The sequence below is a fragment of the Erpetoichthys calabaricus genome, chromosome 11 (genome assembly GCF_900747795.2).
Source record: "Erpetoichthys calabaricus chromosome 11, fErpCal1.3, whole genome shotgun sequence".
Taxonomy (NCBI): Eukaryota; Metazoa; Chordata; class Cladistia; order Polypteriformes; family Polypteridae; genus Erpetoichthys; species Erpetoichthys calabaricus.
The window spans coordinates 47,686,444-47,702,103 of NC_041404.2; the positions used below are offsets into that span (position 1 = coordinate 47,686,444).

At 36.5% G+C, this 15,660-nt stretch overlaps 1 protein-coding gene across 2 annotated transcripts in view; it reads right to left on the reverse strand.

Annotated features, from left to right (window-relative positions):
- Positions 1-15,660, reverse strand: part of rgs14b (regulator of G protein signaling 14b) — an 87,179-nt gene that overhangs the window by 52,367 nt on the left and 19,152 nt on the right. The window contains exon 1 of one of the 2 annotated variants that reach the window (XM_028813072.2): positions 6,043-6,181. The exons of the other annotated variant lie outside the window; for it this stretch is intronic. Within the exon in view, the coding sequence (XP_028668905.2) occupies positions 6,043-6,087 (45 nt within the window). The 5' untranslated portion in view covers positions 6,088-6,181. Of the gene's footprint in view, positions 1-6,042; positions 6,182-15,660 lie in introns of those variants that run through there. 2 annotated transcript variants of the gene reach the window in all.

Genomic DNA, 15,660 nt, shown 5'->3' on the forward strand with positions numbered 1-15,660 from the left:
CTTTTTGTCAGATGTTCCTGTGGTATACTGAAGTATAATTACAAGCATTTCATAAGTTTCAAAGGCTTTTATTGACAATTACATTACGTTTATGAAAAGAGTCAATATTTGCCTTCTTTTTGCCTCAATTCAGTGGGGTGAACAAAATGATTGCATAAAAATGTGAGGCAACTAAAGCATTTTTTTAACACAATCCCTTCATTTCAGGGGCACAAAAGTAATTGGACAATTGACTCAAAGGCTATTTCATGGGGAGGTGTGGGCAAGTCTGTCGTTATGTCATTATCAATTAAGCAGATAAAAGGCCTGGAGCTGATTTGAGGTGTGGTGCTTGCATGTGGAAGATTTTGCTGTGAACAGACACCAAAAAAAAAAACAATTCTGGGATTGATAAAAGAGGACTGACAAGAACACCAGAAGAAAGCTCAAATTATATAACTTTTCTGTATTTCATTTTGATATCACCAAGGGTGTTTCCAAATATGCTTCATATAAAAGCTTTCAGACAGTGTAACACCAAAATTCATCTTCCTTGCAGTTGTGCCAAGGTCTTCAAAGTCCTATTCTTTTTTAGTTTCCTAAATCCTATCAAAAATTATCATATACCTCAGAAAGTTTTCATATTGTGGCTTGCATACTTTCTTCTAAAATGGGTTTTCTTTTTAGTATGGACCCCAGGAGTTAGTCAGTCAGTCATTCATTCATTCTCCAACCTGCTATATCCTAACACTGGGTCACGGGGGGTCTGCTGGAGCCAATCCCAACCAGCACACAGAAAATTTCTTTATATTTATTATTAGGGTACCTATCGTGAGGATGTCATTGAGATATCTAAAAAAGTTTAAAAATGTTTTGAAGTAGTATTCAATACTTTTCTTTTGAGAAATGCCATGCCAACAATCAAGTGTACCTGAAGATGAACTCTGCACAATATAAACCACATCCCATTAGCAAGTTGAGACCAAATACTCCCATAATACCATAAGAATTTAAGGACCAGAAGAAATGCAAGAATTTTTCTGATGCTTTCACCATATATTCCATATAGCTCAAACGTTTCACTGAAATAAGCCCAGTAGATTTGGTTGGACATTTCTATCCTCATTTATATTTTAATTATAAAGTGAAGAGAATCCATATTACTAACCAAAAATGCTAAACCGGATGATGGACGCAGGCACATCCGGCAATGGGCCGTAGCTGCAAAAAGACGTACTGCGCAGGCGCAAAAAGAGTCCGCGAGAGTCGGCTGAGGAGCCGAGAAAGGCGGACAAAAGAGGGCGAGAGAGGCAGATGAGGGGCTGCGAGAGGCGGACAAGACCACAGAAAAAAGGAGTGAGCACAGGAAAAATGGAGAAATGAGGAAACGCAGGCAAAGCACGAAACACATTGCACACGAAACTAGACCCAAAAAAAAAAAAAAAAAAAAAAAAAAAAAAAAAAGAGGCTCGCGCACAACAGCAAGGCACCCCCCCCCCTACAGGCACCGGACGGGACACACACCAAGAGGGGAATTCAACAAGCCCATGGAACACAAAACCACCCCACAGACCCTACAAGCAAGGGACGGGACACACACAAACAGGGGGATTCAACAAGACACAGGAACAGAAAAAGAAAGAAGACGCTCGCGCGACAACAATCCTCAACCCCCCCCCCCACACACACACACACATCCATAAGAAGTGACACCCAAAGCCACATATTCTAAAGTGAACATCAACACCTTCACACTAGACAGCATAGGTGTATCTCCTTACAATAAAGCACTATTAACCGTTCAACTGCAGAAAAGGAAACATATTAACAGTGACTGCGATCCTCCTTATTACTTATCCATATTTCGCATGCTGAGAAAGAAACAAGTCATGAATACACGGTCACGGGTACAAAACGAAAAAGGAAAGGATAACAGGAACAAACACACGAACACGAAAGAAACAACAAAATAGACGGCTATGCAGCATAGGTGGATCTCATTACAATAAGGCACTATTAACCGTTCAACCGCAGAAAAGGCTCCATATTAACAGTGAGTGCAATACTCCTTATTACTTATCCATATTTCTAAAAGAAAAAATGACTCGACTCCAAAAACGCAAAGTTCAACTAAAGCTTCTAACTAACGATGTACCTAAAAGTAAAAACTTTATGAACTGCATTAGATCCTACAATAGTTCATTTAATATGCACAAATCTACATCCTAGATCCACATGACGCAAACTATCAATCAAAGTGCTGCATCGCAACAGGCACGGATTCAAAACGAAACACCTCCCGTCTCAGACATACGTTAATGGCAGCGAAGGCTACAACGGGCTTCTCACACAGCACAGGCAAATCGATTACAGCTCCAAAACAACACGTCCCAAATACTACACATGCAACAACGCGCCTCTCAAACGGCACAAGCAAAACATACACCAGGAAAATTCATTCGGATTAATGAATGTCATTTGCAATCATTGTCATTCAGTTCACTTCCCTGAAGAAACAACTGGCAATACAAGTTATACATTTACACGTTGTTGTCAAAAGGGTCAAATTAGACTGCCTTCTTTACATTCATATACTGAATATCTACAGAAGCTTATAACTGACGATGTACCTGAAAGTGAAATCTTTATCAACTACATTAGATCCTACAAATCGGAATCCACTATGAACATTAACAGTGGCACTGCACGTGACATCCGTCTTGAAAAAATGTTGTTTATTGATGAATGTTCAATGGCATGAACAAACGTTTATGAATAATAATATTCGATTTGGAGGAAAGGTACTTTTATGAGGAGGAGATTTTAGACAGTGATTAGCTATTCTTCCAGATGCCATGCACTCAGCTATTGTTCAGTGCACCTTAAAATACGCAGACAATTGGCATTGCTTTCAAAAGATAGTTAGTAAAAAAGATACGATGTCCAGAATCAGATCATAACAATTGCTTATTACAACTGAGAGATGGTACACTCACCAATACAGATGGACTTCACCCACATATTATTACAATTCCTCAAGCCTTTATCTGCGACGACTTAGTTACAGAGAGATTTGGAACAGCAATCTCATTAGACCAAATGCCCCTTTTAACACAACGCACTATATTATGTCCAAAAAATATTAATGTGGAAAACAAATACCCAAGTCATTCCATTACTTCCTGGAAAGACACAACTCTTTCTAAGCTCTGACAAACTTGACTCTGATCACAACAATAACCATCTTAAATGACGTTACAAGTTCTGAGCTGGAATTACCTTTTAGACTTAAACGGCGTGTACAAAGAAATTTTCAAATAAACCTTTACACTGTGCCACACACTTTATTGTTTGCTTTCTATTTGCATCATCTACACCGTCACACTATTCTATATCTCATTCATACATCACGCTCTTTGTCATTCCCAACACCAGGGGTTGGCGAGCGAAGCGAGCAGGGGGCGGAGCCCCCTAGTATATAATAGACAGGAAAATAAAAGTGTTGAGCACCAGCTTTTATGAGGTTATTTTAAATGATATGTATGGAGCAGGGCTTCTCCGTCTCGTTCATTTCCACCCCCATTTCTTTAAACAAAGCAAAATGTTTTAATTTTGATGGACTGACACGTAAAAGCAGTACTGAATACTGTATATTCTAAGGAAAATTCAATGCATTTCAAATGTTTCTTTTGGGACTTCACAGTGCCGAAATGATATTAAAGAAACACTTTACTTTTTGTATCACCTTTCTGTAGCCAAGTAACATATCCAGGTGTCTTATAAGAAAGGATTCATAATACAATTTCTTACATCATCATTACATAAAAGAAAAGTATATCAAGAAAAGGAATAAATGCAGCGATTGAATCAGAAATCATGTACTTTAAAGGCTACTGCATTAACCACCAGGCCACAGCGTATACATGCCTAAAACAGGCTCACAGTGAACGAGAAGTTCTATTTTGTGGTCACCTCTTTTAATGGGGGTATTATGGTGGCAACTTTCAATCAGAGCAAAGTGTAAGCAGAGCAAACAGGTTGAAATTAGCAAATATAATATCTAAAACTTAGACATATGATATTCTACAGGTCACTGAAAATTGTAAAAACACTACGAACACCCTAAGAAAACACCAGACACTGTAAAATGCTTGCCATGAGATGATTGCCTGTGTGTCCACTTGCCAGTTTTTCTGGACGGATTAATTGTGCATTGCACAACTGACTGGATTTACTTTATCAACGAGCTAGGGAGAAAAGAAGTTTAGGAATGCAGTTCAAGTCCATGGTTTACTGGTCTGCCCCATGTAGAAATACTGTTAGCAATCATGCTCAAGAATGAAAACACTGAAGTCAGAAAGAAAGCCAGAGGGTCAAATACAATTATATTTCCAAACCAGCATGCTTTCTTCCACAAACACAAAAATAATTTGTCAGCAAAAAACAGATTTACTATTTGATAAATGTATTCTCCAATATGTATTTAGGCATTGTTAACATAATTAGTAAGTATGTTTCTGGGATAAAAGACAGTTGATTTCATACAACATACATTAAGATGTTTAGATGCAAGAAAACTTGTATTTTGCTAGGGAATGAAAGCTTACATTGTCCATGCTGTTTCATATGTGATTACTTAAAAAAAATAAACAAATAAAAAAAACCTCTGCATAAAATGATGCAGCTATTCAGGTATTAAAAACCCCAGATGACATGTACATGAGGCTCAGCATCAGGTTTTAAAATAAGACTTAACCAATTTCTTTAATGCAGTTTACTCTATAAAATAAAGGAACACAATAAACTTAATTCATGTATCAGAATATGATGTGCAACGATGTGAATACATTCACTAACATTTTATGTCTAGTCTCAATTTTGCTGCAAGTGTTAAAGCTGCAGATAACAGCTGGCAATAACCATGCCCACACCCAAAACAGGCTACAAAAAGAATTAACATATTTAAGTTCTCCTAGGGGATGTAAACAGTAAAGTAGTATTTGCCCCTAATGGAGTTTGTGAAATGCTTTAACAAAAATGAATGTGTCAGAAACTGAGATAATGCTTTTGTAACTCGAAACTACAATGATCATGCCAGGATGTTATTTAATATTGATGAACTTCACAAAGCAACATTTATGTAAAATACTTCAGGATTTGCATTTAAGAGAAAAATGAGAAATCGCAGACTGACAATATTAAATCCTTTACTGTGACAAAGCAACAGAGCTTGATTCAGCATTATCAAGTTAATACAAATTTAATATGATCTCTAATAGTTCCACAATTTGACATTTATGCTTATGTGAAGTGTTATATATGAGCTATGTGGATTTCGTTATGAACATACTACAGCATTCAGTATACATTTCCATATACTGTAAATTTGATTAAGTGGTAAAAATGAAAATGTAACACTCTGCTGTGAACAATAATCAGGTAGTATACATTAAGTTACTGCTTAAATACTATTGCAAGTATCTGGATTGACACAATAAAATGAAGTTTCTTGCTTAAACATAACTTTAACAAAAATGACGCAAGTGATTGATCTTACAGGTCTGCTCTTATATATTCTTGCTTATTTAGTCAGCCAAATTGTTCAGTTAGAAGTGGCAGTTTCTCCACTATGAATATTAATGAAGAAAAAGACCCAGATATAAACAGTATTTGTATACTAAAATAGGTGCAGTAATTTCATATCTTTTTCAGCTCATGTGATTTTCAAATTTGCTTGTAACCAAGAGATTTTAAAATGAATGAAACAAAAGCTCACACCTGTCAACTTAGTAAACTAAGAGAATTTAAAATACATTAAACATACAGGGAAATTTGGTGTCTGACACCTTAAAAGGTTAATAATATATATATTTATATAGGAACAACATGATTAATACAAGATTGAAAATAATACAGGGAAATGGCTGTAATGATAACCTACACTCTTCACACTGGCCTTCCAAGAGCCATGCTGAATTGCCAGAGTTGCTCTGTTAAACTCCAGTTTAAATTAAATTTTAAACAATAAGAACATAGCATATTTAATAAATATTAAGCACTTACCAAGTGGCCATTTGGGACACCAAGAGGTTTTGTTTTCTTTGACATATCTTAATCTTAAAACATCAGTCTCTGCGAACACTCCCAAGGTAATAATTCTATATATTGCACTTTTTCATAAGCACCTTATTCATATCCTTTTATTTTGCAATTACTATCGCTTCCTGTTGCCACAGGAAATTTTACCATAGCAACTAGCCACAACAGGAAATGTGGTTTTGGTGAGCAAAACTTCTTCCTTTATTTTTAATAATTATGCATCTTGCATGAAAATACTAATAACTAGGCTTATTTTTCATTAATTTAAAACAACTATAGATAGTTTTAAATATGCAGGAGTAACTACTTGTATGCACTTACTTTGCAGTATGTGTTTTCCTATTTAGGAGGGCACATGATTTTCTGCATGATATCAGGAAGTCGCAGAAACCATCCAATAATACTGAGTACTCCTAATATACTGAAAGTTACACAGTACATTCAACTTTTCATGAATAAATAAAACGTATTGTAACCGTCAAACGATTGTGAAACTCAACCGTTAAGTCCTAACGGCAACACTTGGTTTATAGAAATGAAAGTGGTTCAAATTAGGTTTCAGTCTTGAAAAGGCAGGACAATATCTGGTATTAGAAAATGCTAAATCTACTTCTCAGTTACAAAAACATATAAAATAACTGATACATACTGTATCTATTTTGACATTTAACAGTTAAAATATTGAGACTTGCGCTTATAATCATATCAAATGTTTAATCATTTCAGAAGTCCTGCATGGTTCTCATTGGTTTCTTGAAAACATCCGAGTCCCTTATTGACATTCTCCAGTTCTTTTTTTCTTTCTTGGTTGTGCTGGATTCCTAAGTGATTTCTGCTTTCTTTAAAGCAATTTTTGGTTGGAACTTTTAGCTTTTGGTCGTATCTCATTGCCAATTTTAAATTTTTAGCATTTGTTAAGAATACAGTGCAATTTGTAATCATATTGTACCTATACTTGCTGTTTGATTCATTAGAAAGCCTATACTAATGCTGTCATCACATTATGTGAATATATATTAGTGATGGATGGCCGGCAGTTCATCCCGGTCGACACATCCAGGACGCTAGATGGCATCTTCCCTGCAGCATGGAGGTGCCCCGGATTCCCACAGGGCACCATGGGAGATGGAGTTCGGCTTCACAGCCTTGCTGGGTGCCGTGGGTGCCATCGTGTGACACTGCAGGGAGACGCAGGGATTTTTATTTTCCCTATAGCCCTTTTTCCCTATTTTTCTTCAGCCCGGAAGTACTTCTGTTCTTCTGTCCCCGTGACTTGGGAGTACTTCTGGGCTGAAGAAAAATGCAAGTCTTCATCTGACCCGGAAGTGCTATTAAATCACATGGACAGAAGGACAGGAGCACTTCCGGGTCAAGGACTATATAAAGGACTATGAGAGACCCAGCAAGCAGCTGGGAGTGGAGGATTGATTTATTGGATTATGATTATTGATTTATTGTTTATTGGGGTGATTGTGGGGTCTACTGTGGCACAATATCGAAAAGAAATTAAAAATATTTCTAGTACTTTTACTTGGTGTCCTGGACGTTTGTCTGCGTGGTTTGAGGAGTGACAGCGCCCTCTACTGTCACAATATATATCTCACTTTTGTGAGATTCTCTCTCATATTATATTATATTATTATATATTATATATATATATATATATTGTGATGGATGGCCGGCGAGAGTTTCCGGCCCTCACCCCCAGGCCGCCAGGAGGAGCTCTCCCAACAGCATGGGGACCACCGGGAGTCACTGTAGGGAGGCTCGTGGACTCATATATGCCCTATAACCCGGAAGTGCGTCATAATCCAATGACAGGAAGAAACGACGTGCTCCCGGGTTGAAGATAAGGACTGTTTACCCTGACCCAGAAGGAATAAGGACTTGTTATCACATGTTTGCAAGGTGTAAAGCCCCCATGTTCCAAATTCCTTGTTGCACTGTATGTGTTGTACTTCCAGATGAGCTTTCATTGGGTGTTAGCTCTCATTCACACAAGCCCACCCCAAGACTAAGGGCAAAAATCAAACCTTTTTGATTTTATTGTAGCAAGTCACTAAGCATGTCACATTACACGACAAGCTTCGCAGAAGTGTGACACTGGCTGCCTCTGACTTGCTAAGGTTATGTAAATACAGACTATGACTAAATCACTGGAAAAGTTGTGTAATGTGACATGGCTTTATGGAGTAAACTGTATTTATTTAAAAAAAAAAAAAAAAAAAAACACACATACTACACTGTATGCAAAAGGTCAACACTTAGAAGCCTATAGCTTTGTAAATGCACCAACTTCCTTTTTATCACTCTGTGGAGTTAAAAAGTTTGAGAATAGAAATTAATCTTCTAAGTAGACCATTTACATTGTTTATCTGGGCATAGTATTTCATTATAGAATTTATATATCACATTCCTAAGTGAGGGTGGCACAGCGGTGTAATGGTAGTGCTGCTTGGAGTTTGCATGGGTTTCCTCCAGTTGCTCCAGTTTCATCCCACTATCCAAAGACATGCAGGTTACGTGAATTGTCCCTATCGTGTGTTTGTGTGCATTTGTCCTGTGATGGACTGACGTCCTATCCAGGGTTTGAGTCTTGCCACCTATGCCAGCTGGGATAGGGTTCAGCCCTCCTGTAACCCTTGCCTGGATTAAGCTTGTTAGAAAATGACATGCCATTCCTAAGTGGATGTTGGTTTACAGAAAAACAAGTACTACACCACTTTAAAATACCTTACATCTAGGTAATTTAACATAAACTTTTTCATTGAAATGTGTGCTTGCAGTCACTATTGATATCTAAGCTTTACTTTGTTGTGGCCTGTACTTTACTAACCAGAGTATTCTTAATACTAGTCTATTGCAACCAGTTTTATTTTCCAGTCCTCAACTATAAAAGTTCAAGTAAAATTAAAAAAAATATGATAGTGAAAATAAGACATGCATAAATTATCTGAACCTGGTTAATCTAGCTCTGCATTGTGGGGCAGCAAAAACTTAGTGGATCCAGCAGAATTGTTTTAGCTTAATGATGAATCAGCTACTCATGGACATCAGTGGAAATTAAGGGGAAGTGCATTTAGGACTGAAACCAGGAAGCACTTCTTTACACAAACAGTTGTGGGAGTCCGGGACAAACTATCAAGCCATAGAATTGAAACAGACACTGACAACCTTAAAGAAGTATCTGGATGAAATATTGGGACAGTTTATTAAATAAAACGAGCTTGATGGACTGAATGGTCTTTTCTCTTTTGTCAAATACGAGCTCTTACCTTGACTTAGAGCAGGGGTGGGCAGATTCAGTCCTGGAGGGCCGCAGTGGTTGCAGGTTTTTGTTCCAACCCAGTTGCTTAATTAAAAAACAATCCTTGTCAATTTATATAATTGCATGGCTTGCTAGTGCTTTAACTCTGCCATGTCAGGTCATTCTAATATCCTAGATTTATTTTCCTTCCTAAGGATATCATCCAAATGATCTGAAGTCTAAAACAGATGAGTAATTCTCAGTGCTTCACTTTTTTTCTCTTCACTTTCCTTCCAAGTATTTAATTAAACCAAATAGTGCACAATAAATACACACAGGCGTAAATGGTAACAAGCTAAATGGAGAAATGCTGGTCTCTTTTGTCATTTGCATGGTATTGCTAATTAGGAGCAATTAAACACCAAGATTACAGCTGTTTAAGACTAAAATAAGCAATAAGGGTTCAAAATCTTAACGAGCGAGACAACTAAAGTGAAGCAGAAGTGTTCCTTGAGCAATAAGGGTTTCTTATTAAGCAATTGGGTTGGAGCAAAAACCTGCAGCCACTGCGGCCCTCCAGGACTGAATCTGCCCACCCCTGACTTAGAGCAACCTTCCTCTTACTAATGAATCAGCTTATTCCAAATACAGAGTTGCCAATTAACATAACCAATGCATTTGTGATATGGGAGAAAAACTGAAGAACCCACAGAAAAACCTATGAACTTACAGGGACATGATACAAATTCCACATTAGCCAAGCTTATGATTTAAAGCCAAAAATGTAATAAATAAGTTGCATCAACACAATTTTATACACTTAAAAAAAAGAAACACTACCCTAGTTTCTGCTGCAACTATGTGACCCTATGCAAGTCTATGCCCAATTAAAACTTTAATGCTTAATTTGTATTGCTTTTGCTGCCTCTACAGCTGAACTAAGATGTTTTACTGTATCTCTAAATAAAACCAAACCTCATACAATCTCCACACATTACAATAAATGCACCCTTACTATTTGATGCATTTAAAAGTTAAACAAAAAAAAACTGAATAAGGCACATGGGTCAGTGCCATTGTCTTACAATGTTTCAGTGAGGTCTTGGTCAACCGTATGTCTATCTTCAGAGGAGTTATAGCATCTTCTCCAAACACAGGAATGGAAAGGCTTGTGGCCATTCATTATTAAGAATCCAATTCCATGAAGCTGTGCCAGTTACTTTATATTCGAAAAGTAAACAACTGGTTAAAGACACATTTTTGGTAACAGTTATTTATCTTAACTGTTAACCCATTAACCTTAAAAAATACTTTTCTTCTGACCAGAATCTTCCATTAGCCTTCCTTAAACTGTCTACTGATCAATACTATACAAAGTAAACAAGCAAATTTCATTAATTTGTCTTAGGCTTTCTTAGCTACATCACTGACAGCCTTAATGCTCGGTTAATAATTAAACAGTTGCATCTCATTTTTTTTCAGTTGCCTGGAAGTCTTTATTCAGCAAGCTATACTGTTAAAATATAAAATAAATAAATGTATGTAAACTGAAGACACTTGTACTAAAAGGACTATAATCATCCCTGTAGCTCTGCTAATCTGTCAGCAGTCTTAAGGGGCTCCCCAACAAAGCATGAGGTACTCTATCCCCACCCTACTGTGCAGAAAGCTTATCAAGCAGGGTATATAAATAGGAGAGAGAGAGAGAGAGAGAGAGAGTGCAGATTTAGTTCGTAGCTCACACTTCCAATTGTTCTAAATTGTAAAAGCATCCTAAATAAAATGACCACAAGCATGCAGAGACAATTACAAAATGTCATCAAGCCTCTAAAAAAAAAATACACAAAAACAGTATAACAAAACACAGAAACAAAAGATTACAAAGAAAACTCTAAATTATGACACTAATATGCAAACATAATCATATACTGTACTTAAAATAGGTGAAATAATAATGTTTAACACCATAATCAGGTTTTGTGCCAATTTAAAAAAAAAAATACAACAGTGGTGCATTGAGATTTCATTTATTTCTTCTGAAGAGTTAGTCACATCATCTTGGTCAGTTTTTCTTCTTACTATCAGATCACTGGTTGTTAAAGTATAAGCTCTTCTCTAAACGATGGTTACATTGTTATAAAGAAATACGTCTGGACCTTCATTGTGGTCAGTGTTATTAGGTATATGAACTAAAATCATAACAGATGCAGAGTTAGGATCTGTTTGAAACACTTCAGTGTTGTGTTCAGTTAATTGTCACCAGCAGTTGTCTCCAGTCTGTGACCAGAAACATGTATGAGGCAGTGTGCTCACTCTTTGACAAACTCATTCTTCCAGTTATGACAGATACTTAATTTGATAGTAATATTTTCCATGTCATGTATACCTCCCAAATAAAATTTCTTACATTGCTTTATAATAAAATAGAACCCCAAGTTTTTATTTTCAAATCAGCAATGCATTGTAATATTCCAAGAGGTTATGACTAAAACAGTGCTCAAAAAGATAGCGCACTCTCAAATTAGAAAGTAAAAGCTAAAAACATTTCTGCAAGGGCCTGATTTAGAATTACATTAATACATTCTTGCCAAAATCTAGACTAAGGCCTGTGTTGAACTTTATTTCATTTGTTGTTTTATGTAAAGAACTACTTTACATAGGGTTCTTTTATTATATGGTTGTTTGAGTCAGGTATAGGCTTAGTGTTGAGTTTTTCTCCTTAACATATTCTTGTATTTGGTAAAAAGTTTTTTGTTTTTTTTTAAACCGAATAGTGCCTTCACTACTGATGTGCTCAATTTGTCATATAATGGACAACTGACATGGTAATACAGCCAAATAAAATGCTAAACAAATCTTGTAATACATTTTATCAACCAACAAACATTAATAAAAATCAATTAAAAATTTTAATATTAACATAAATCATAACATGTTTAGGAGACTTGATATGCTCTAGAGAGAAGAGAAATAACAGAATACATGTGTGTAAATGAGAGGGAGGTCAGTAGAAGGGTGAGGATGAAGGGAGTAGAGTTGGCGAAGGTGGAGGAGTTTAAATACTTGGGATCAACAGTACAGAGTAATGGGGATTGTGGAAGAGAAGTGAAAAAGAGTGCAGGCAGGGTGGAGTGGGTGCAGAAGAGTGTCATGAGTAATTTGTGACAGATGGGTATCAGCAAGAGTGAAAGGGAAGGTCTACAGGATGGTAGTGAGACCAGCTACGTGATATGGGCTGGAGACGGCAATACTGATCAGAAAGCAGGAGACAGAGCTGGAAGTAGCAGAGTTAAAGATGCTAAGATTTGCACTGGGTGTGATGAGGATGGACAGGATTAGAAATGAGGACATTAGAGGGTCAGCTCAAGTTGGACGGTTGGGGGACAAAGTCAAAAAGGCGAGATGGCATTGGTTTGGACATGTACAGATGAGAGATGCTGGGTATATTGGGAGAAGGATGCTAAGAATAGAGCTGCCAGGGAAGAGGAATAGAGGAAGGCCTAAGTGAAGGTTTACGGATGTGGGAAAAGAGGACATGCAGGTGATGGGTGTAACAGAGCAAGATGATGAGGACAGAAAGATATGGAAGAAAATGATCCGCTGTTGCAATCCCTAACGGGAGCAGCCGAAAGAAGAAGAGGAGGATTACATTTTAAAATCACGGATGTCTCTAGTTAATCTATTTTTAGATTCACATGCATTTATATTAAATACTGTATGTGCCATAATCCTATAAAATGAATGAACAGCAGAAAAAGAAACCAGTCTGGCATATATAATACAAAACATTTTAGTTTGGGCTCACTTTTAGTGTGGCACAGTAATGAAGACTTTGAGCTCTGGACTTCAGACTATGAGGCTGCGGATTTAAACTACACTACTAACCCATGAGCAAGTCACTTTACCTGCCTGTGCTATAACTGGAAAAACTAACTAAATGTGACCAATTGTATCTCAAACTTTCTAAATCGCTTTGGATAAAGACATCAGCCAAAATAAGTAAATACAAAAAATGTTTTTTTTTTATTTCTCAATACCATTTCAAGACAGTCCATATAAGATTAATATACAGGTCACTACAGTGTGACAGTACATTAGCAAAGCAGGATCTACTCCATTTTACTTGTGAGAAGTGAGTTTATTTTACTCAGGATTATATACACCTACATAACCAGTCAAATGGCAAGAGAAATACTTATTAACAATGTTTTTGATATATTACTGCTTTCTTTACCCGTAACTTTCTTTAAACTAAACACTAACTTAGATCGCTATAATCCACAGCAATCCACCTATCAGCTACAGGGTGTTAGGGATTCTGAGATGAAAGCACAATCTACAGCCCTAGAATTTTTAAATACACATACACACAGCGCTATAAAATCTGTTGCTTTTGGAGCCTGTCAAAAAGGCCAGAGTATATTTAGTATTGCAGTCTTTCTTTTCAAAAACAATAACTCTTGTAGTCCAATTCTTTATAATTTAGCTTCTGCTTACAGTTTTTTTTTTTTTTTTTTTTTTAAATCACCCTTTTCCTGACCGACCATACTTAACACTGCACAAATCACCAACTGTGTGCTTTTTCTGCGAGTGCTAATTCAATTGAGCTTCTGGCTGACAAAGTGCATGGCTCTACAGGGATCTCTTTATTTTTATATATACCTAAGCCCACACTTCTAATGTTTTCCGAAGTGACTAAGCAATTGCATTTTTTTTTTTTAAATTTGGATCTAATTCTTTATAGGTGACATAAAAATGTTAAATCTTTTCAGCTTTTTGTTAAAATGTCCAGTTTTTACCAGTACTGGGTCTGAGCCAAGCATTATTACACCAAAAATGTTAATATCTCCTTTTGATTTATAATTTGTCTAGGATTTATTTGGGACTGCTTAAAAATTATTAGTCAGCTAACACACATTAATAGACCTAAACAATATTCAAAATCCCTCTCTCTTTATACATATATGAGAACATAAGGATAGCCACCATTTCTGGCTGAAGTCACTAAATTTGAAAAAGCCACCAAAGATGTCATTCTGTACATGTATTCCTTTTACTTGGTTGAAAAAAGAAGCCAGAGGACCATCTGGAAATATGGTTTAACTAGGATGCCATTGTGCCAAAAAAGAAAAGTTAATTTAGAGAAACACTTTGATAGTTTGCCAGCCTCACATTCTTAAACAAAACCTGGTGGATCAGTGGTTAGTATCATGACCATACACTGTATAGTCTGAATATTCTTTACATTACTGTGGATTATACTTTCACACTTGAAAGTCATACAATTCTGGACTGACCAGGGTGACTTCTAGTATGAGAGTGTGCCGTGGGATTGGCTAGTGTCCCATTACACTGCCAGAGGGTTCCAGGATAAGCAGCAGCTCCTGGTGATTGGGATAGAAATATAGAGAGATGAAGGAGATTGCAAAAGGCATAAGTTGATGTTTGGTATGTGCACAGTGTGAGCATCTGGCAACAATATTCACCATCTCAGTCAGTTTCATTTTCTTTGTGTCACTTGTTACTTTGGTACAAACTAAAAGACATAGGATTAGGTTTTCTGGAGCTCCATCCACTTTGTTTTGATATTAGTGAAACAGTCAACAACCTCAACCAAACATGGTTATCCAGATTTAATTTTACTTCTATGATTACAAAAACATGACTGAAAGCAGTTTAAATGATCAGTACAGAGAACATTCTGATGTAGTTGTAAGCCTCTTTCTTTTGGCAAATTAATTCCCTTATTAAAGCTAACAATGAAGATATGATATTTTATTCATGCCTACAGGCACATTGTTCAGGAAGTCTTTTGAAAAACCTTTCAAAAAAATTAAAAAGTTTAACTTCTGCAAAATTGCAGGGGTACAGATGCTTGACCTTCTGTCCACTGGAAAGGAACCCGTGAGCATCCTCGTTTCCACAGCACATGACAAATAGAAAAACGCACATCCACGTGGTGTCTGTAATGAACTGTCTGAGGCAACTAAAAATTTTGAACTGTTCTATAAAATAACTACTATTTTGGAATGCTCCATCTGTTACAATATTTTTACCCAATTAGCCTACTAGCGTATGTTACAAGGTAATCCAATAAATGACCTCTTCTCTATCCCTTGTTATCAGTTGCATTATAACAGTCAATGTGAATTCCTTTTTAAATGTCACAATACTTCAGTCATAACAGACCACACCCTCTGCTAATTCTGCAGGATTTAAACCTTCATAAACATCAAGTCTATTTCAATTACTTGTAATAGAACCCATCATACTTTTCTGCTGTAGTTTCTCACTGTCACATCAATCATGTCATACAAATTAAAAATATTTCCTTA